Genomic DNA, 22,319 nt, shown 5'->3' on the forward strand with positions numbered 1-22,319 from the left:
GTCCCACCCATATGTAGGTATTCGTCGAACATATCAGCCGGTCCGACATAGGCAAGCTGCCTAATTGTAGTGGTGCATTTTTGAAAAGTAGACAGCCCGATTCGGCCAGTGCAATCACTCCGGAGGGTGAAGCACCTGTACCGCGCCGCCAATGTCATCGCTATATGGGTGAAGAGCTGTTGCGACATTCTGAAACGCCGACGAAAAATCTTTGGTGGGTAACGTGGGTTATCGCCAAAGTCTGCCATCAGCCACTGGTGCGCTCCGGTATGGTCTCGTGGGATTGTCCGACGATGATGAATCGCACGAGGGAGCGCTGCCGCCGCCAATTCCGCCGCCTCCGCCGCATCCTCCTCGTTGGCTTCCCTCTGCACCTCTTGAATAAGAGAATCTCACTCGTCATTCCACAAATCATCCATTTTTAATAGCAATGGAATCCACAAATTTTAGAGAGACAAAGTAGGAATAAAGAGTTAGAATGGTATGAAAATAATGAGGGGAATGAGGTGTATTTATAGTCAATTCAAATAAATTTTAAAAAAATGAAAAAAAAATTGTCCACGCCGCGGCGCATTCGCCGCGCAGTAGACCGTCGCGCCGCTCCCCACCCGCCGCGTCCTCTCCGAATACTCGGCGATGGCCTTTCCGTCCCCTCCCATCCGTCCACGGCGGTTGCGGCGACTCCAGGGCGGCCGGCGCGCCGCCCCTATTGTGGATACCCTAAGAGCATCCATAATGGGGCGCCCTATCCTCCGCCACATCAGCATTTTATCCTCCTACCCTTCCACCTGCAGTGCGATGCCATATAGTTCGCCCTATAGTCCTCCCTATAGCATTTTATTTATTTGAATAAATAAACACTACAAAATTTGAATAAAAACTTCATTTCATTGAAAGTTCATAGAGTACAGTACGAAATAAAAATACTACAAATTCAACGGCAGTGGCGATTCCAAATTTCTTCAACCATGTAGGACATGAGCCGAGCATGGTCTTGTTGGTTGCGCATTGAGGCATGTCTAGCTAGAACCTCATTGTAGCCTGCTGGTAATCCTCGAACGTGGGGCGGTGTCACCCTGCTTCGTCATCGCCCCAATCTTCGAACGTGGGGCGGTAATCCTCGAACGTGGAGCTAGATCCAGCTTCGTCATCGCCCCAATCGGTGACTCTTCCACCTTCGTGTTCGACTATCATGTTATGCAAGATGATGCACGCATACATGACATCGGTGATGACGTCCTTGTACCAGAACCGCGTCGGACCCTTCACTATAGCCAACCACGCTTGGAGCACACCAAATGCCCGCACCACATCATTCCGCGCAGCCTCCTGCTTTTGCGCGAATAAAACTCTCCTCTCACCGATTGGGTAGGTGATCGTCTTCAAAAAAACAGGCCACCTCAGGTATATGTCATCGGCCAAGTAGTACCCCATATGATGTTGGCGTCCGTTTGCAGTGAACTCGATGGACGGGCCGTTGCCATTGCATTGCCCGGTGAAGAGATATGAGGAGTTCAGGACGTTGATGTCGTTGTTCGACCCCGCCACACCGAAGTAAGCATACTAGATCCATAGCCGATGGTCAGCGATGGCTTCGAGGATCATCGTCGGGTGACTGCTCTTGTATCCACTTGTAAATTGGCCTCTCCACGTCGTCGGACAATTCTTCCACTCCTAGTGCATACAATCTATGCTCCCTAGTATTCCAGGAAAGCCGTGCATCGTCTCGTGCATCTTCATCAGGGCCTGACAATCGTCAGTAGTCGACCTTAGCAAATATGTATCGCTGTAAGTCTCCACAACTCTCCTACAAAATTTCTTCAGGCACTCGCGGCCAGTTGTCTTCCCGACGTGAAGGTACTCGTCGAACATGTCTGCCGTGGTACCGTAGGCCAACTGCCGGAGTGCTACCGTGCACTTCTGTAACGGCGTAAATCCGGGTCTGCCGATGTCATCTTCCCGATACTAGAAGTAAGGATCAAGTGCCTCCAACGTGTGGACAATGTTGAGAAAAAGATCTCGTCTCATCCTAAACCGGCGGTGAAAAACCGTCGGGCCCCACTGTGGTTCCTCTGCAAAATAGTCTGCGAATAGACGTTGGTGAGCTATGTCGTGCTCGCGGCGGACAAACGTCCGACGGCGAATCGGCCTCTGGATCTGCTCCGCTTGGACCTGTTCCGCCGCTTCATGCTCGCGCTCCATTTCGGCCAAGCATTCCACCGCAACCTCATGAACGCAATCGAATAAGGCCTGAGTCAAGGCCCGAGTAATGCCCTCCGAGGTACTCCAATCGTCGCCAGGTCTCATTTTTTTAGTGAGAGAATGATTGGTGTGTGGGGAAAAGATAATTGATGAGGGATGGGAGACAAAAGTGTGAAAAAATAGAATGAAAAGTGAGGTATATATAGATAAAAGAAATTTAAAAATAATTAAAAAAATTGAAAACGCGTTGCATCCTCCGCGGTATCGTCTGCATCGCCCGCAATGGGGCGGACGATGCATCGGGCATCGTCCGAATGGCTACAGTAGCGGACGATAGCACGCCCGATGTCCGCCCCACTGTGGATGCTCTAATTATGTAGCTATCCGATAGAAGAGTTAATCATATCCAAAATCAGCATATATTTAATTTGAAAAGATTAATGGAGTATGTAATAATTACCTTTAAATTTTTTAGCATTAATGAATAGTACTACCTCCGTCTCATATTAAGTGTCACATTTAGTGTGAGTGAGGGTTTTAAGAAATATAAAGAAAAGTAAGTTGAATAAGTTAATAGATTATGAGTCTCATTTATGTATATTAATTTTATAATAGAATGTGAGTAGAATTGGTTGGTGGAATGTAGGGTCTACTTACCATTTATAGTCAAAGTGAAATGTGACTCTTGTTGTGGAACAAACCGAAATGACAAAATATGACACTTATTGTGGGATGGAGGTAGTAGTAGATTTTAACAAAAATACTTTAAAATCTAATTATGTATACACCATTATGAACAAATCTAATTACAATTTTTTTACTTACATATGTCACTAGTCTTCCCAAACTTACTTTCTTGACAATGATTGTTCTACCATTTAATTTTATGTAACTGTAGTAATATGAATTGAATGGTAAATATAGGATTTTGCGAATACTGGAGCTCATTTTGTTCGTCTCCTTGATACTATTGAGAAATGAATAAGAAAAATTTAGAGTAAAGGTCAAAATTGGTTTTAAACATATGGTCAAAACATGAATTTGGTCCAAAACATTCTCTTTTTGAAAAACGGGTCCATAACAAATGAAACCGTCATCGATTCGATCCTTTTTTTATGATTCCGTTAAAAACTAACGGTCAACACCCGATTAATGAAATTTTGACCTAATTAATATAATAATACATGATTAATTAAAATATATATAAAAAAAGGAATTGCAAAATAGACTCTCTTTTTCTATTCTTCTCTCGCATCTCTCTCCTCTTCCTCCTTTCTCCAAATCGGTACTCTATTTTCCTGAGCTCTGGTGGCACGGTGGTGGAGTGCGATCTAGGCGGCGATTCCTTCTCGGAGTACCCGCGGCTGCTGCCGGAGTTCTCGGAGTACTCGATCGATCTGGTGGAGTGCGGGGGAAGATGTGGGTGGTTCTGATGTCGGAATTTCTAGAGACGGCGAGCCTGTGGGGGTGGCGACTGGGGGTGGGATGAAGCGGGGCGGTGCTGGAAGCATGCGAACGTGAACGTGGTGGTGTTGGAAGCAGGCGGACGTGAACTGCACGAGGGCAACGGGAAGGTGTTGGTGTGTGAGAGTTTTTGAGAGATTTTGTAGGTATGTGATGTGTGATAGCGGTGAGAATGTGTGGACGGAGCTTCGATAGCAGTAGGTGACGCGACGGGGTGTCCAACGTCGTCTGAAATTGAACAAAGAGAGCTGAGGAAAGAGGCGTTGGCGTCGTGACGAGCCGACAAAAATTTGGGGACAGAGATGGTTTCATCGCAGATAGAGGGACTCGATGGTGACTCTAACCGTGACGACGTTGTTCGCTCTCAACAGCGAACACCAAAAATCGAGGGCCGGCGATGGTGGAAGCAGCTCCGTCTGGGGGAGCCGCTCGACGATGAGATGCGAAGGCGGACAGCGAAGAGGACCGAGGGCTTGATAGGGCAAAGCAGTGAGCTCACTATCGCGAATTCGACGGGCTGGAAACAGGTGGCATTGCCGAGGATAGAAACAGGTGGCGTTGTCGAGGATAGAAACTAGAAGCAGTGAGCTCACTATCGCAAATTCGACGGGCTAAATATTTAGAAAATAATTGTGGGTAATAATCCCAGATTAAGTCAAATCGGGAAATCGAGGAAATCTTAAAAAAAGACTGAATCAACCAGAATTTCATTTGTTATGGACCTATTTTCCAAAAAATGAATGTTTTAGACCAAATTCGTATTTTGACTATATGTTTAGAACCAAAATTGACTTTAATAAAAAATTTATCTACAAATAAAATTATTAGAAGTGACAAACATAACGGGCATCCAAATCAAAGCAATGGAACTTCATTAACATAAAGTCACCATAATACAAATATGAAAAACATTTAACCCATTTCAAAAATCTCATTTCATCTCCTCCAAACTATTGTAAGTCAACACTAGAAAAAAAAACAAGGATTTAACTGAAGCTCACAATCTCTAGACAATGGCATTAGCAGCGCTGGCAATTCTGGGCCACAGATCCGCACATTCCTTTCCAATAGGGCCGGTGATGGCAGAACCTGCAATGAACAAGCATGTGTTCTTTAAGATAGAGAAGCATGCATGTTTTGAAATAATAGTCCATACTCAAACACCTCCAATTGGGACCAACATTCTGAGGTGTAAAGTATGGGGGAAATATGTTATATTTGGGGTTCATTATGCTACAGTAGAAGAGTCACGGGATGCAAATAGTTCATCCACAGGCACAAATGTTTAAGTTCCAAGGAGTAAAGTAGGAGAGAATATAAGTCATAACTAACATTTTGTTATGCAACTAAAAGTATAGTGACAGGACGTAAAACAAAAAAACACATTGATTGGCCAGGAACATATTATGTGTAATGATTCATCATTCATGATAAACAACACTCCAAAGAGCAACATGGGCTCTATTGCAGGCGTTGATCGAATGAATGGAGATCTGGGAATTGGATCCAATATTAACTGCATACCATGTAACAGGCACACACATAATAAACACATACATGCTCTCAACAAAAGGCAAGATGCTTTAAACAGAAAAACTGTTCAAATAGAATGATGTTTAGTCCAAGAAACTTCAATTACTATACCTTTCATTTCACCCTTAGGATTGACAATAACTCCAGCATTATCTGCAAGTAGAGAAAACAGGCCATTGGTTGGATATATGTCTTTCACTCAAATTTAACTTAACTAACTGGTAAGCAAACAGGTCAGTACTCTCAAATGCAAAAACTCAATACAAATAATTATGTTACAATGTTAGCAGACCAACTAAAAGGCTTATTATTTTTAAATGCACTCACTAAAATTTAATTTCAAAGGAAACTGAATTAATCATGCAATTCAAGTGAATATCCAAAAATGTCTCTCAGTAAAGATTACTAAGGGTATCTAAATATCTTTAAAAAGTTACCGATATTCAAATCAAAATAGAAGAATTAGTTGAATGATAGTGTTTGATAAAGGGGAGATAAAACCAAAGCTATAGCTTACCAGTGAAACACCTAAGCTACGCGAAAGATCAAAATTCCACTTCAACAAAAGCAATGAAATGCTACCATTCTATCAACAGAGGCTTGTAAACAAAAAATCAAAGAAAACTCGAAAAAATTAGGGTTAGCTTTAAATTTACCTTCAAAGTACATGAAGACTCCGTCCTTTCGGCGCCACGGCTTGCGCTGGCGGACGATGACGGCGGGCATAACCTTCTTACGAAGATCGGGCTTCCCCTTCTTCACAGTCGCCATAACCATGTCGCCGACGCAGGCGGAGGGAAGCCTGTTGAGGCGACCCTTGATCCCCTTCACCGAAATGATGTAGAGGTTCTTCGCGCCGGTGTTGTCGGCGCAATTCACGGTCGCCGCCACCGGCAGACCAAGCGACATCCGGAACTTGTTTCCGGCGGATCCACCGCGCCCTGCGACCATAAAATCATGACATGAGCACCATACATTTGGACAATGAGGTATGAAATTTGAATAAATCCGGTAATTGATCGGCCGATCGTACCTCGCTTCGACATTTTTGCAGCTCTCCTCTAGAAAGAAGTGAGGTCCGAGGAGCTGGGGTTTTGTATGTGAAATCACAAGCACGTGTAGTGTGGGCTAGGGTTTCTTGCTGTGGGCTTAGAGAGTTGGGCCTAATCACTGGATAAACTAAAAAAGGTATAATCACGACTTATAATACAAAATTGGTAAAATAATAAAAAGATTGAGATAAAAAAATTGTTAGAATATTATTATGTGAAAATAAATCGCACGCCAGTGAATAGAAAAACTTACCAAAATTAGATATATATTAATTTTGATGGACTATCCAAAATAAAAAAAATGAAAATATTTTCATGAACAAAGGTAGTAACAATTATATAGACCAAACTCACGAAATGATTTCTTAGAAGGAATGTTCTTGTAAAATTCTCAATCGCTTACTAGAATCAACAGCGTAACCAAGACAAATAAAAAAAGACTTCAAACTTTTACATGTTCCACGTTCTTCTAATTTGTTGATAAATTACACGAATTAAAAACTTAAATTACACTCCTACATTTTATATTTAAAACATTATTATGAGATTTTAAATTTTAATAAAATTGCATCCTATTGGTTCACAATAAGATGAAAAAGACACTAACGTACGAGTTACGACATTAATTTATAAATTTAAATCATCATCCAAATAGAAATTTTGATAAATTGAATAATGTTTTTTATCTTGAAAAATACATTACAAAAATCTGCAGTATCTTTGCATTCGGTAAAATCTTTCAAAAAAATATGTATTTAGTGACAAATTAAAACATATTGGAAGAGTAAAAGATTAATATGTTGAGACAATATATAACTAGAGTAGCATTTTCCTTCTTAAAGGTGGAGCCCGCGCACGCCTCTATTTTCTTTTTCTTTTTATGTTTTATAAATTGTACACATGTCCGATTAATATCCCTTCTAACTTTCAATTATATGAATAAAATTGAGTGGTCATAATAGACATTTGTTATTACATAATTTTCAAATTATAATGATTTTCAATTTTGGCAATTTACTTTAAACTAATATTTGGATTTTATGAAACCGGTATAAATGTACTCCACTCTATTGCGTATCATTATAATTGAGCCTTTTTTTTGTGTGTTTTTGCAATAGTGATATTACTGATAAAAATATTAAAAATTACTCCCTCTGTCCCGCTTAATATGACACATTTTCCTTTTTAGTTTGTCCCAACTAAGATGACACATTTCCTTTTTTGAAACTTTTTCTCTCCAATTAATACACCCAACCACTTTTTCTCACTCCTATTAAATTATTCATCTTTCTTTCTCTCTTTATTTTAATACTTACACTTACTTTTTCTCACTCCAATATAGCACTTTAACAAATAACTCCTAAAAGCTTGTGCCGACAAGAAATGTGTCATCTTAGTCGGGATAGAGGAGTACTATTATGTATTGTATTTGGACCGTCTCCCATAGTTGATAAATTATTACTACGCAATAGTTTCACACTGTAGCTCTTTTCGTGCAGAGAGCCTATTACTACAATTTAAATTCAAACTATAAAAATAAGAACAAAAACTTTTAGGGCCTGTTCACTATAGGAGATTTCCATTTCTAACATTGGAAGAATTAAATTTTCCAATAATTGAACCATAATTAGCCACATATATAATTCTTTTCCCCATTGTTTAGTATCCTGGAATTGGCCAAGAATTGACCCAAATATTACCCAAAATAAAGACTTTGAACCAATAAAATTATGGATTGACAAATTTATCCCTCCAAGTGGAAAGGTGGAAATGTGGAAAAGTAAGACAAATGTGTAAAACCCAAGTCCATTTCTTGGTGCATTTTTCAATGTACTAACAAATCTTACCTAAAAGGCAAGATTTCAATTCTTCCTCTATTGGCATTAATAGTACGGACCCCACCTCAATTGTAAGGACCCCAACAATTAATTAGTTGAAGGTAAACACCATAATTCCCCCAATTGGATCAAGAATTGACCAATTCTTACATAGTGAACATGCCCTTATAGATTTGGAACAATACCAAAATATCATTTTAGAATATTGAAACATATCTTATAATAATATAATGCAATCTTTTTGAAGTTTGTTTGAATAATTATCTATTGATTATAAAGACTAATTCAAACCTCTTCTCCAAAAGAATACCTTTAGCAGAAAAACTTTTTCAAAAAAGTGTGCAATTTGACTGATTTATATTACTCTCTGTCCCTTTTTAGTATCCTATTTGAGTTTGGCACAAGTTTTAAAAAATGTTAAGGAAATTTGGTGAAAGAATACAGTATAATGTGGAACCTACTTTTGTGTATATTAGTTTAATAATAAAATGTGAGTGAGTAAAAGTTAGTGGAATGTGAGTCCTATTACCATTTATGGAATAATGCTACCGAGACTCCTAAATTGAAACACCAAAAAATGGTAAACCGGGACTCCTACATGGGACGGAGGGAGTACAAGATATTAGCCTGTGGTTATTGGAAAGTAGTGTTACAACAACTCACAAAAATAAAATTTATTTTTTACGTATTTGGTTAATAGATTCAAACGCGAATCAATCAGTAATTCTTGAGCATTTTGCCATGCATAAATTCATTCTTCAAAGTGCTAAAGAAACTACGAAATATTGCAATGCCGATTTTCAGTCTTTAAGGTGCAGAAGAAGTTAAGAAATATTGTATTTCTGATTTTCAGTCTCGAGTGTTGTTTTGTTTTAAGTTTTTGTTCCTATTTATGAACATCAATGTTTTATTGATCAAAATTAAACTATTTATTTATTTAAATTTTATGATTTTTTCCTCTTTGATCCTTAGTAGAACAGTTTTTTTGTTTGTATATATTATTCTAACTATGTCATAAGCTTTGATCCTTAGTCACATATCTCCTCTTTGTGTTTATAGTGTTATGACTACTTATATAATTAACCCATATTCTTAAGTATGAACTTCATTATATTCTTTTTATCCTTTGTTTACTTACCTTAGAAATTATCATTATTTGAAAATTCTATATCCCATGCATAGCATGGGTGATAACACTAGTCACGACTTATAATACAAAATTGGTAAAATAATAAAAAGGTTGAGATAAAAAAAATGTTAGAATATTATTATGTGAAAATAAATCGCACGCCGGTGAATAGAAAAACTTACCAAAATTAGATATATATTAATTTTGATGGACTATCCAAAATAAAAAAATGAAAATATTTTCATGAACGAAGGTAGTAACAATTATATAGACCAAACTCACGAAATGATTTCTTAGAAGGATATGTTCTTGTAAAATTCTCAATCGCTCACTAGAATCAACAGCGTAACCAAGGGAATAAATGCCATTGTGTTCATCAAGCTATTCCTTTAGATTTAATCCCAAATTGCAAATATCACAAGTTTAGTAATGTGTGTGAGCATAAAATTTTGTTGTCAATGTTAAGATGATTAATCAATATAAGTTAATCTGTTGGAAATATAAGATTATGATATTAATGGTTGCATTTATAGCCAATAAACAACTTAAATGGGTAAGTTGCACCCGAAAACAAACTTCCTCAATCAGTGGATTATCTAGTCTTACTAGGCTATGGACTTAAGGAAGATTTTAATGCCATGTACATCACATTATATATTTTCGCCAAGTGTTTACTGAATTGTCATCACAAGCCACAAGCTACTCACAACTAGAGGTGCCCACGGTTCCGGAACCGGCGGTTACGGTTCGGAACCGCCGGTTCCGATTTTGGAATTGCCGAACCGGAACCAAACCGCGAGGGTGTTTCGCGGTTACGGTTTCCTATACTTTTCCCCCTTAGACTACACACTTTTATGTTAATTATAACTCATCAAATTGTGCTTTTATTGAAGTTTAGGATGGTTGAAAGTTGGAAGTTCGCCGGAAATGCATGTTGGAGGATTCCAGAACTTACACCCGACCGGGTGAATTTCCAGATTCAAGACACCCGGTCGGGTGAAATTCGCGAGGCAGGAGGAGTCCAGAGAGAACACCCGGTCGGGTGATTTTAACTTTCAAAACACCCGCGGGTGAAATTCGTGTTGAAGTCCAGAAGCATTTCGCCCGGTCGGGCGATTGTCATTTCCATTTCGCCCGGCCGGGCAGTTAATTTATAACTGCAAAGTGGCAGTTTCTCGGTGGTTGCATGGATAAAAAAAAGAATCACACGACAGAAAAGGGGAGACGAAATTGGGGAGAAAGAGATTGGAGAAAAAGAAGGGAGAAGAGGAAGAAGAAAGGAGGAGGATCCGGAATCCAATCTTCATCATCTCGGAGACGGACTACCATTGACTACCGGAGAACACCAATAATCTTTCGGTTTTTCTTCTTTAGCATGAGTGGCTAGTTTGTCTTCATTGCTCCTAACACTAGTAGGATGAATTGATTGTAGAGATTGTATATTTAATCATTCACTTTGGTTTTCGTTTATGGTTCGGATTTTATTTATGCTAAGTGTAGTATATTAATTGTCTATTTCCAATGTCTCTTTAACTTGGAAACTGGAAGAAAACTTAGATGAAAAACTTGTTAATTTTATCTTGTTCATAGATAAATGTACAAGTGAATATTGCTGTAAAAAAGTCTTCAATGTTGAATTAATACTTACTACGCATCCGTAGGAGTTTAGCTTGATGAGAAGATGTTTATGTGTTAAGTGTTCAGTTAACCATAATATTTGTCGGCTTTGAGAAGTTAGTCTAGTATTTACTGCGCTTCCGCGGGAATGATAGTCTAATGAGTAGGTACTTTTGGCTATGTGTTCAGCTAGTACTAGTACTACAATTCTTTAAGTATGTTCAGTACTTTTAGAGTGTAAAATTGATCATCGTTCTCAATTGCTTATGAACTTAAATATAGAATCAATACAATAGTGATTCATCTGAATGTTGTTGGGAGCAATGTTCTTTATCTCTCGAGTTTCTCCATTTTCGTACTTTAGTTCTTAAATTTAGTTTATTAATCTTGTTAATTCTTGTTAAATAATCAAACGCCTCATTGTGGTTCGACACTCTTTTACTACAACTACATCTGTACTCTTGCAGAAATATTGTAATTTTAGAGCTAACTTATTAAACTTGTGTGTTATTAGTTATTGATATAAAAGCCTGAAAAATACACATCATGAACTAATAACTAGAATCAGTGGCAGATCTAGTTAACAACAAATGGGTACGACTGTACACCAAAACTGCAAGTAGCCTATGGTAATATGCGCTTCTAACATAGTGTTGGCCCATGATCGAGTTCTCTCTGCTCAGTTGTTGTTATTTTCTGTTCTATTCTGCATTAATTTGTTGTTTTTCTGCTTTAATTAATTGTACTTATTCTATCTTGATCAATCAATTAAATAATTGGTTATAGTTTCTATTATGCATTAAATATCATAATATATTATTTTTCCTCTCATTTATTTTATACACAATAAATAATGTATTGTTTGATATAAATTATAATATTGATTAATTGTTTATAGTTTCTATCTAATGTTCAATACAATATAATAATATATTAATTTTTCTCTCATTTATTTTATGCACAATAATGCATATATAAATGAAAATCTTTATTTATTTATGATTTCTAATGCTCGTATTTGGGATTATATAAAGAATGTGATGCATTTTATTTTAGTTTAAATATTTAAAACTTTTTAAGAACTAATATAAATTCATTATTATATAAATATCCAAGAAGTTTCATTTTTAATAGCTTTCAAGTAATAATATCAAAAAATAATCTATTATTTATATAGATAACCTAAAAAAGCTAAATTGAATTTTAAATCTCAGAGTCGGTGTAATTATTTATTGCGCATTCGATATGAAATTTCTGAATCCGCCATTGACCAGAACCAATCTATTCTCACAATATATGTCCAACTAGCCATTATCAGTAGCTCAACTATACTATTTTCATTTATTTCCATTCTACCATACTCTACACAAACTAAGACTTGGAAACATTCAATTTACTACCATACTCTACACAAACTAAGACTTGGAAACATTCAATTTACTAACAACCATAATTCCATAGAAAATGGACTTTAGAACAAATGACTCGTTATCCTAGGTGAAGGCATTCGAATCAAAGGTTCATTGTTCATATATTTACATAATCTAATGTTCAAAATCATCTAACCAGACAATAGAAGAAAACAATACTTCAAATCACATTAATCACATGCTGGTGCATATCAAGTTGAAATACTCAAATTGAAACCCATGCATTTGTAATTGTTATATACTCACAAACATTTAGTAGGGAGTATTATATTTTTATAAAAAAAATTATACTCACAAACATTAAATTGGGCTGTTTGCTATATAAATATACATGGAGTATATAGCACAACCATTTAGTTGGGCTGGGCTTTTAGCGAAGAGCCCATATCATTTCTGTTGTGTTTTCTGCTTCCAAACTGCACAATCGAAAGCTCCGATTTTCCCTTTTCCGGTCTTCTTTTCCCCATTGTGTGAGCTAAAATTCGGAGTTCTTGTTCTGAATCTCGGGCTTGGAAAGCTTGGAGATAGCTCGTCCTCTTATCCGTTTGCAGGTTTGTTAAAATGACTTGTTTTTATTTTTCAATTTATCCACGACTTTGGTAGCTCGATTATTGCAAATCCGTGGGTAGCTTACTAGTTTTCGTAAATAGTTGATTGGTTATGTGCATTTTCACTTGATGAGCTCTATAATTTATTTTATTTATGCGTTTTTTTTTGTTGTGGATTGTGCTAATTAGGGTTTTATGCACGAATTCCTAATTATGTAGTTGATGGGTGGTTTCTGGTGATGTGGTTTGAAAACGAACCAAGTTGTTTGTGAGGACGGCTGTCGGGACTCACGAGTATATGATAGTTTGCTTTTCTGGTTTGGATTAGTATGAAACTTGAAGTTCTTTTGTGAACTTTCTTTCCTGAACCTCCATATGTCAGCAGAGCTAAATGTGTTAGTATTATTGTGTGATTTGCTGTAATACTTAATGGATGGTTGATGATTCACTCGTCTGTTGGGAAAGATGAAATGTATACTGCAAAGCTATACCGTTAACTGAGAGTTTCTCTATGGATGTGGCAGCTTCGGCTGATGTTCATGCTTTTTTTACATGGAACAAAGCTATATTTTCCATTTCTCAGATGCTGGCGTGAGAAGGCAGGCAACAATGTAACATTTTCATTGGTTATTTCTGTTGGCACGTGTTACGTGCTCAAAGAAATTTGTTATGAATACTGGAGTCTTAGTTATATGGGTTTGGATATTTCTTTGGTGAAATGAACTGCCTCAAAACATAACGTTATGAATTTATTACTCTTGGTTATAACTTATAAGCGTGACTCGTTATGCTAGCGAAATCTGAGGATCATGGTTTCATCAAATCTTTATCAGCGAGTGCAATATTTTGCAGAACCAGTAGCTCATTTAACAAAAGCTACTTGTACTTTATGCAGTTATTTGTGGGCACAAACTTGGTGTTATGGGCGACAGTCAAACCATGATGGAACAAGCATCTTCTGTAGCTCAGAATGTTGCTAGTGTTAATGCTTCTGATGCAGCTGGTTCCATTCTTCCAGAAACTGAAAATGCTGCTCCTGGTGGCATATCTAATACAGGAGAAATCGTTTCTTCATCCAGTGGAGTGAATGCAGATGCTGGGAGTACTCATGTGGTGCTAGAAAATGTTTCCCAGCAAGAAACCCCTGTTACAATGGCCTATGATGCTGGTGAAAATTTGACTGGTCTTGCAAACTCATCAGCAAATTCAGCTCAAGTTTCTGTTTATGATGCTTCACTCGGCAATGGCGATAGCATGACCAGGGATGGAGCAGCCAGTATTATTTCTGAAAATGGGGTTGCTTCAGCCGATGTTACTGGATCTGCTGCTATGTATCAACCTTCGGATGGTTCTGGTATTCTATGATAATTTAAAACTTACTGAGTAGAGTAGAGGCTAGATTACTCTATTCCAATAATCTGATTTTATTGCAATGTTGTCAAATAGCGGATATGGCGGTCCCATGGCGCTATGGCGTGGCGTTCGCTGGTGGAAACGCCATAGTGCCATGGCACCGCCATATCCACTATTTGACAACGTTGCGTTGTGTACTGCATTTAGGAATGGGGCATTATGCAAGAAACGTGGGAGTTAGAGCTGTATGTTATGCTTTATTAATTGTTTTAAGAGTTTTAGAAGTTATATTTTTATTATTTTCTAATTCTTGAATTATATATAACTATATGAGTATTATTTTATTTATTTAATTATTGACCGCCATATACCGCAATACCAATGCGCCATATCCCTGTGGCAATTTTCAGAAGGACCGCCATAAACCACCGTACGGGATTGATAACATTGTTTTCTTCTGGATTTAGGTGTTCAATGTAAAATAACTTTTAAAGGCAGTAGGACTGACAAGTTTTCCCTCATTTTGAAATCTTTGGAAGGGTGTTTGCTTAGTGTTTCTGTTTTTATCTAAGTGAATTCTTAAGATCATAATGTCTCAGGCTTTTTTGGCTTTTAGTTGGATAAACCGTGAAGTTTTGAGTAAATTCCCCATATTTGGACATATAATGTTGGTAGTGGCGGTTAACTTGATGAAAAGGCATAATTTATTTCTGTATGATTGAGTATTTGCATGGTTCTATTATTGCTTCCTTGGTAATTTGCTGGTCTATCCTATGTACCCATAGGTGGATATTACCCGCCGTTGTGATGCACTTAATCTCAACTGCAAACTTGTATATACATGAGATGGCTCAAAATTTTCTACATGTAAGGTTTTGATAATCTGTTCTGGAGATGAAAATAATTAACAATGGTGCATTTATAAACACTTTCCTTGCAATGCATTTTGATGGAGTGCTGATTCATGTTTTAAATTTCTCTGGCAGCCCTCAGCGCAGAAGAAGAAAGGTTATGGAGCATAGTAACAACTAATTCTTTGGACTTTGATGCTTGGACTACTTTAATTGACGAAACAGAGAGAAAATCAGAGGTATGTCTGATCAATTCAATTTTCAGGTTTTTAATGATCTTCTGCATACTGTTTTTAATAGATCAACTTGATATTTAGTTACTGCCTCATGAATGGGTTGGGGATTAGTTACTGTCAAATGAAACTAACTGTGCTAGTTCCTCAATCAGGGCAATATTTCAAAGATTAGAAAAGTTTATGACACATTTTTGGCGGAATTTCCTCTTTGCTATGGCTACTGGAAGAAGTATGCTGATCATGAGGCACGACTAAGCTCTGTGGACAAAGTTGCACAGATTTATGAACGAGCTGTTCAAGGAGTTACCTACTCTGTGGACATGTGGTTGCACTATTGTGTCTTCGCTATTGGCACTTATGGAGATGCTGACACTATCAGAAGGTAAATCCTTAAAAACCACTATGTCATTCAAGCTGTGTGTTGTTATTTAGTGCTGAAGTGATATTCCGTCTCACTCTAACATGCTTTCAGCCATCTGCAACAGCCGTTACTGAAGTCTGGGGTGTTAAGGTTTGTAGGGACTAGGGAGTGCACATTAGACAAGTTAATTTTTTCCTGATGTGCAAACCCTTGCTTTCTGCTTGACTGCTATTATTTAGTAGCTGAGTTTTTGGGATTCAAATGTAACATGGCCTCGGCAGCCTTCCAGACACACTTCTCTCTAGGGGTAGTAATGTAATTTCAAGAAATTTTTCTTTTTTTAACCATTGCACATGAGGTGTTTCAAAACACAATTGCTATTCAAGCTTTCGCAAAGTACGACTAAGATGGCCTATATCTCTCATCCTTGACAAGCTGTGTAAGATTCTGTCGAGGAAGGTAAATGAACAGCATAATTTGTTGGTTTGGAATTCTCAACTGCTCTTTGAGTGAATAGTTCCTTGTTGATACTAGTCTGCTTATACTTTTGTGGGGCATTGTTGGTATCTTGCATCTTTACTGAGTTTTACTTCACATACTGTTATGATGTTTCAGGCTATTTGAAAGAGCATTAGCTTATGTTGGAACAGATTATTTGTGCTTCCCACTCTGGGACAAATACATAGAGTATGAAATTTCACAACAAAATTGGTCCCGTGTTGCCACAATTTATACAAGGGTGTTAGAGATTCCAAATCAGCAGCTGGATCGCTATTTTGAAGGGTAATAATTTGCACATAGACTTGTTAGGTTTAATGTTTGTTTCATAGTAATTGAACTTGCTATGAATTGAAGGTTAGTTATATTTTTGTCAAGTCAACCTCCTGTTAGTTCATCTTTCTTGATCCCATGCTCCTCAATTTTACTAAGAAGTAGTTCCACTTGAATGTTGGCTGTGGAAGTTTTTTACTTGTATTGCAGTTGAAACAAAATTGAAAACTGAATCATTCTCCTGATTCTGCTTTCCTTAGTCTTGTGTTTTTGTTTTAAATCTTCCTTTACATGGAATAAGAGTTAACTAGCATTCAATTTAGTACCTGCTTATTTGTATTCAGTATACACATTGTAAATTATAATTGTGTTGTGGGTTTATTCTTCATGACTGATAATTTGACCCCTGTGTGGGATATCCATGCACATGTTATTACAGGTTTAAAGAGTTGGTTGCTAGTCGTCCTCTGTCTGAGTTGCGAACGGCTGAGGAGGCACCTGTCATTGCCGATACAGATTCTCAAGAAAATGAGGGAGAGGTTCCTCCTGATGCTGCAGAACAATCATCTACGGCTGTAAACGCAAGCTTGAAAGATGCTGAGGAATTGGAGAAGTACATTGCTATTAGGGAAGAGATGTATAAGAAAGCTAAAGAATTCGATTTTAAGATCATTGGTTTTGAAACAGCGATCAGGAGGCCCTATTTCCACGTGAGGCCTCTCAATGTTGCGGAGCTTGAAAATTGGCATAATTATCTTGATTTCACAGAAGGTGGAGATGACTTCAATAAGGTATCTAAGTGTTTAATTTGGACATTTTCTAATTTCTCTTGGCGTGTAGTTTTAGTTGTCCTTGTTATACATTGACTTACAGTTAAGTAGTATCTGCCGCGTCATATGCTTTATTGGCTAAACCGTTGGAGAAGCTTCTTTAAAAAAGGGATATTGAACTTGGACGAAAGCATGGGCCTTTCATTTGCTTTCGATAAGGCTAAGTACTCAAACTCTCATTTGTGAGTCGAAATTCTGGGTTCAGATGTGTAGTATGACAATATTTATGGTTTAAAGTTCCAATGTTATACATGCAGGTGTGTTCTTATCTTCCTAACCATCTATCTGTGAGTCAAGGAGGGTCCCTCCCTTCATATTTGAGGGGCCTCCCTTTTTCCGCCAGTGAGGAGTATTCCTTGTGCATTTCTCCTTCGCACTCCTTTGTCATTTTGTCCTTTTCATAATATTGAACTAGATATTCGATCTGTGACATTATCTACATTTTCAGGTTGTTAAGCTCTACGAAAGGTGTTTAATAGCATGTGCTAGATACCCTGAATTCTGGATACGTTATGTCCTGTGCATGGAAGCTAGTGGTAGTATGGAACTTGTGGAAAATGCTCTTGCTCGTGCCACTCTAGTGTTTGTCAAGGTAGCATCGCTCAAGTTATTGATATTAGCTATATAGTTAGAATATATTTTTCATGTCTTTGGTCTATTTGAATTGTCAAATATGATGGTTTCTTGATCCCGCTAGAATGTTTTTATTTTATTACAGATCTTAATCGCATTTTCCGTGTTTTAATAATCAAGTACATGCACATAGATAGCCATGAGAACTTGTACTTACTATTATTGTTCGTGATGACTTACTAAATCAGTTCTCTTCCTTAATCTAACATGTTAGTTGTATGTGCCACTTCTTGCTGCTTATATTTGCTCAAGGGTTTCGTCTCTATCTCTAAGTTATACATGTTATGTGCATAATGTCATGAAAACCACATTGCTCCAGTATATTTTATGCAAGGTTATGAATTTTTGAATCCCAAGCTGTCCTGAAGATGGGGGTATCTGAGATGGAGTAAGTAATTGCTTGGTAATTATTTGGCTAGAAAACTAGATGGAGTTTGATATGTATAATAGAAGAAACAAAAGCACTTCTTGAGTTATAAAAATTGATTGTGCCTGTTTATTTTAGTTATAAAAAAGCACTTCAACGAATATTACTGCCTCCAATTTGTGGCAATCATGACGATCATTACCATTTACTTGTTTCATTGTCCGAGACTTGATATTTCAAGTGATACGATTGTCCTGTAAGCCATTGTAAATGATTAATCGAGTGATTTAGACTTGTCAGTTGGCTGAAATTTGTTTTAATGTTGTTTAACTATGTAACATTTGCACAGAGGCAGCCAGAGATCCATCTTTTTGCTGCTCGATTTAAAGAGCAACATGGTGACATTTCGGGAGCTCGAGCTGCTTTTCAACACGTTCACACTGGGATTGCACCTGGTCTTCTAGAGGCAATAATAAAGCATGCAAACATGGAAAACCGACTTGTAAGATTTCTTGACTTTGGTTTCTTGTTTACTGGTTGGCAATGCTGCTATCATTTTCTTACTTAATATTTTCTTGTTTCACAGGGGAAATTGGAAGATGCTTGTTCTTTGTATGAACAGGCAATTGCTATTGAGAAGGGAAAGGAGCATTCCCAAGCTTTGGCTTTGTTGTTCGCTCAGTACTCACGTTTCATATTCTTGGTACATTTTGTAATTTCATACTACTCGTTCTTGTGCTCGTTGGCTTATGCAGTTGTGCTCTTTCTATTGCACTAGTGTATGTGATTATAGTTCACTATTCTCCTACTTATGCATATCGCTTGCATCTAGAAAAAAGTTTCAGTTATTTTGGCTATTTAAACCAGTTTTATGTTCAAAGGAGTTACATTTTCTAGTACCATGTTCTGTTGAATTGAACTTCAGTTTCAGTATGTTCAGCATTTTTATGACAAGTTTGATTAGTGCTATCTTTTCCTCTGTCTAGAATGCTCATGTCCCATTTCATTATCGTCAGACAGTTTAACATGCCCTTTAACTTATCTATTCCTCTAACTGTATATTAGTAAACGTTCTCACACTAAAATGTATGAAGCACTGACTTTTTTATGACATGTTGTGACTACCATTGGAGATAGTTTAAATTTTTTTGTGGGCTATACATCTCAAATATTCTTAAATTTTGTATTGAAGGTTTCTGGAAATGTTGAAGAGGCAAGAGAGATTCTTATTCGAGGTGTGGAGAGTGCGCCACTGTCAAAACCATTTCTGGAGGTTATATGCATTCTGCTATCCTTGATCTGTCCTTCGCGACTTAGCTTTCCGTATCTCTCTTTTTCTTACACACACAAGTGGAAAATGACCATGTAGAGAGAAATTGATAGTGCACATATATGTAAAAAAAAGAAATGTCTTCCTAATTCACTCATACTGTTACCCTTTGGTTTCAATTGTTATATCTGGATTCTTGCAGGCAATGATACACTTAGAGTCAGTTCAAACACTTCCAAAGCAAACAGAATATCTAGATTCTTTGGTTGAGAAATTTATAGTTCCCAGTCCTGACAACCCTAGTATTGCAAGTGTTGATGACCGGGAGGAGCTGTCAAGCATTTTCTTGGAGGTAATGAATCTCGCAGCTTCCAAACAATTTTTTGAATTTGCAATTCAGCCAAAATTTTATGATGTGGCCTCTTAATTTGTTTTATTATCAACCAATGTTCTACTATGTTTCTTTTTGTGCTGCCACTTAGATTTTCTGTAATGCATTGGACATAAGTTTGTCTGACTGCAATCAAGTTATACCATGTGGACTTCTTCAACTTCGAATGATACTGACACCTCTGTATTAGCTTTATTCTGCATTATGTTGCAAACTAAAAATTTGTTGCTTAATTTTCCCACTACCATGCACAAATATCTCAATTTTGTCAAATGAGATTCTGATTCCATTTGGGTTTAATGAATGAGAGGTCTTATTTGGGCATGCCATAATTTCTCGTTACATTTGAAATTTGCAGTTCCTGGATCTGTTTGGAGATGCTATGTCTGTTAAGAAGGCAGATTACCGACATTCAAAATTGTTCTTGAACCATAGAAGCACATCAGTGTCAAAGAAACGTCATGCCGAGTACTATTTAGCTTCGGACAGAACAAAACTTGCAAAATCACTTGTTTCGACTTCTGTACCCTCTGTGCAGGGTGTGTATCCTAGTACACAAAGTCAGTGGCCAGCAGGTTATGGTGCACAACCTCAAACTTGGCCTCAAGCCCCACAATCTCAGGCACAACAGTGGAATTATGCACAACAGGTATAAATTAAAAACTGAAACATCCTGCAATTTTAGCGAGATAAGTATATCAATCTTATTTTTTCTGCATTTCCATGATGCACGAGTGGTTTATTTCTTGTATATAAGAAATACATATAGCCATATAGGACCCTGTGGCACAGTAATTGGCCTATTTTGTCCACTACAATAGGTTCTACATTCGTATAACTGCTGCATAATGCAAATTGCTGTATACTTTATTATTTTTAATTTTCTTCGGTGCATAGGCAGCGTATGCTGGTTATGGAGCAAGTTATGCACATCCTCAAGCATCAGTTCCAGTTCCTCAAAATACAGCATATGGAACTTATCCTCAGACCTACCAAGCGCAGGTAGCAAACAAGATTTTTTGTTTTGTTACTTTAGGTGTTCGGCTAGTTCTTCTTGATGTGATCACTAATGTGTTCCTCACACCTCCCACTTTAAAGAAATGGTTTTGCCTTTTTGAAATTTTTCATCAGTGACCTGCCCCACCTCAACAAAATTGTGATCACTTTCAAGATCTTAGCTAAATAAAAACGTGCCTAGATGTATGTAAGAAGGGAATATAGATAGGTTGTATCAAAGATAAAATTAATGTTGTTGTTCTTTTGATTGATCTCATCAGTCCTTGCATATTGCTATACATACATGATTATCCAATTGAATTAGCTGTCGAGCTAATTACAAATTGAACAAAAGTTACCCTTGTTTCTGGTTGTGTGTGTTCTGGAGATTGATAATTTTCTCTTCTGCTGTGAAGTCGATTAATTTCTATTTTACCTTTTAATCCAGCCGGCTTATGCACAGCCTGCTGTAGCTGCAACTCCGGCCCAGCAAGCTCCTACTGCTGCTGCCGCACCCTCTGCTGGATACTACACCGGTTATTACTAAGGAAGCAATGGATCGGTCCATTTTTGCTGTGTAATTTGATTCGTCGGTCGGTTGTAAGGTATAAGGACACATACGATGAGTTTTATGTGTGCTATGAATGGGGTTTTAAGTTGTCAGCTCGTAGGCAAAATACTTGGTAGATATAGCTTATATTTAGACGATCTCAGTGTAATATAACTCCTTTCTCTTCAGATACTTATGTCCTGAAGATTAATTCCATTTACAATTTGGCACATTTTCTGGCTATTTAATAATAGTAAAATACTAAAAGTAAAGCAAATATTTTCCAAGATCCTATTTTGGTTTAGAGTGGATCACATAATAAATCGTTCTTCAACTTTAAGAATTGAATTGTCAGTCTAAAAAATTATCATGAGAAGTCTCTAACTTTGCACGTATGAAAATTTTGCACTTTTTGAAACTTTTTTAGGACTTAATATTCTCTAATTATTAAAGAAACATTTTGGAAGCTTTATGCTACTAATGTTGATTTTCAGTTGATTAGGTATAAGATTGATTTTGAATCACTTTCGCAAATAAATGGAATTTGGGCTGTGTACCGTAAACATTACTTAAACTAGGAATATCTTTTATTGATCCATTGTTTGTAAAAGTTCTATGACCACATTTAGCTTTTAAATCACTTCTGTAAATCAAGGAAAATTGTGCAGAATGAAATCTAAAACTACTTAAACAAGCATTCATTTTATTACCTCGATTTTCTATAAATTGGTATATTAACCTTCCTTCTTATCCTTTCTCTCTAAATATAATGAAAATTCGTTAGGATATAGTATGACATCATGAAGATCGATCCAATTAGGATATAGTATGAAATTTTGGCATTAAACGATAGTAAATCTTTTCTCCACATAAAATTCCTTGATTACAACTTACAAG

General features: G+C 37.1%; 2 protein-coding genes across 3 annotated transcripts; one reads left to right on the plus strand and one right to left on the minus strand.

The window, feature by feature from the left end:
• Positions 1-4,511: 4,511 nt before the first annotated feature.
• Positions 4,512-6,353, minus strand: LOC121800717 (60S ribosomal protein L23). The gene is made up of 4 exons (XM_042200230.1): positions 6,233-6,353; positions 5,856-6,140; positions 5,311-5,352; positions 4,512-4,755 (listed from the first exon to the last, which is right to left on the minus strand). Exons 1-4 carry the CDS (start codon positions 6,243-6,245, stop codon positions 4,673-4,675), a joined length of 423 nt encoding a protein of 140 aa, XP_042056164.1. The 5' UTR covers positions 6,246-6,353; the 3' UTR covers positions 4,512-4,672.
• Positions 6,354-12,638: 6,285 nt separating this feature from the next.
• LOC121752768 (pre-mRNA-processing factor 39-like) lies at positions 12,639-21,654 on the plus strand. Of its 2 annotated transcripts, none has more exons than XM_042147866.1 (14): positions 12,639-12,816; positions 13,709-14,167; positions 15,153-15,256; positions 15,406-15,635; positions 16,230-16,397; positions 16,825-17,176; positions 17,664-17,807; positions 18,565-18,717; positions 18,802-18,918; positions 19,408-19,488; positions 19,688-19,837; positions 20,235-20,525; positions 20,774-20,878; positions 21,321-21,654. In XM_042147866.1, exons 2-14 carry the CDS (start codon positions 13,735-13,737, stop codon positions 21,417-21,419), a joined length of 2,427 nt encoding a protein of 808 aa, XP_042003800.1. In that variant the 5' UTR covers positions 12,639-12,816; positions 13,709-13,734; the 3' UTR covers positions 21,420-21,654. The 2 variants fall into 2 exon arrangements, with proteins under 2 accessions (XP_042003800.1, XP_042003802.1); XM_042147868.1 differs by having other exon boundaries at positions 21,336-21,654.
• The last annotated feature ends 665 nt before the right edge of the window (positions 21,655-22,319 follow it).

The sequence above is a fragment of the Salvia splendens genome, chromosome 1, assembly GCF_004379255.2.
Source record: "Salvia splendens isolate huo1 chromosome 1, SspV2, whole genome shotgun sequence".
Taxonomy (NCBI): domain Eukaryota; kingdom Viridiplantae; phylum Streptophyta; class Magnoliopsida; order Lamiales; family Lamiaceae; genus Salvia; species Salvia splendens.

What these genes read in the sequence shown, in the direction of transcription:
- LOC121800717 (XM_042200230.1), bottom strand. An exon ending in AGTCTTCATGTACTTTGAAG is followed by an intron (nt 5,353 to 5,855) that starts GTAAATTTAAAG and finishes CTCTACTTGCAG; the next exon opens with ATAATGCTGGAGTTATTGTC. An exon ending in TCCTAAGGGTGAAATGAAAG is followed by an intron (nt 4,756 to 5,310) that starts GTATAGTAATTG and finishes TGTTCATTGCAG; the next exon opens with GTTCTGCCATCACCGGCCCT.
- LOC121752768 (XM_042147866.1), top strand. Translation starts at nt 13,735, where the DNA reads ATGGGCGACAGTCAAACCATGATGGAACAAGCATCTTCTGTAGCTCAG. An exon ending in GTGGAGATGACTTCAATAAG is followed by an intron (nt 17,177 to 17,663) that starts GTATCTAAGTGT and finishes CTACATTTTCAG; the next exon opens with GTTGTTAAGCTCTACGAAAG. An exon ending in TGTCAAGCATTTTCTTGGAG is followed by an intron (nt 19,838 to 20,234) that starts GTAATGAATCTC and finishes TGAAATTTGCAG; the next exon opens with TTCCTGGATCTGTTTGGAGA.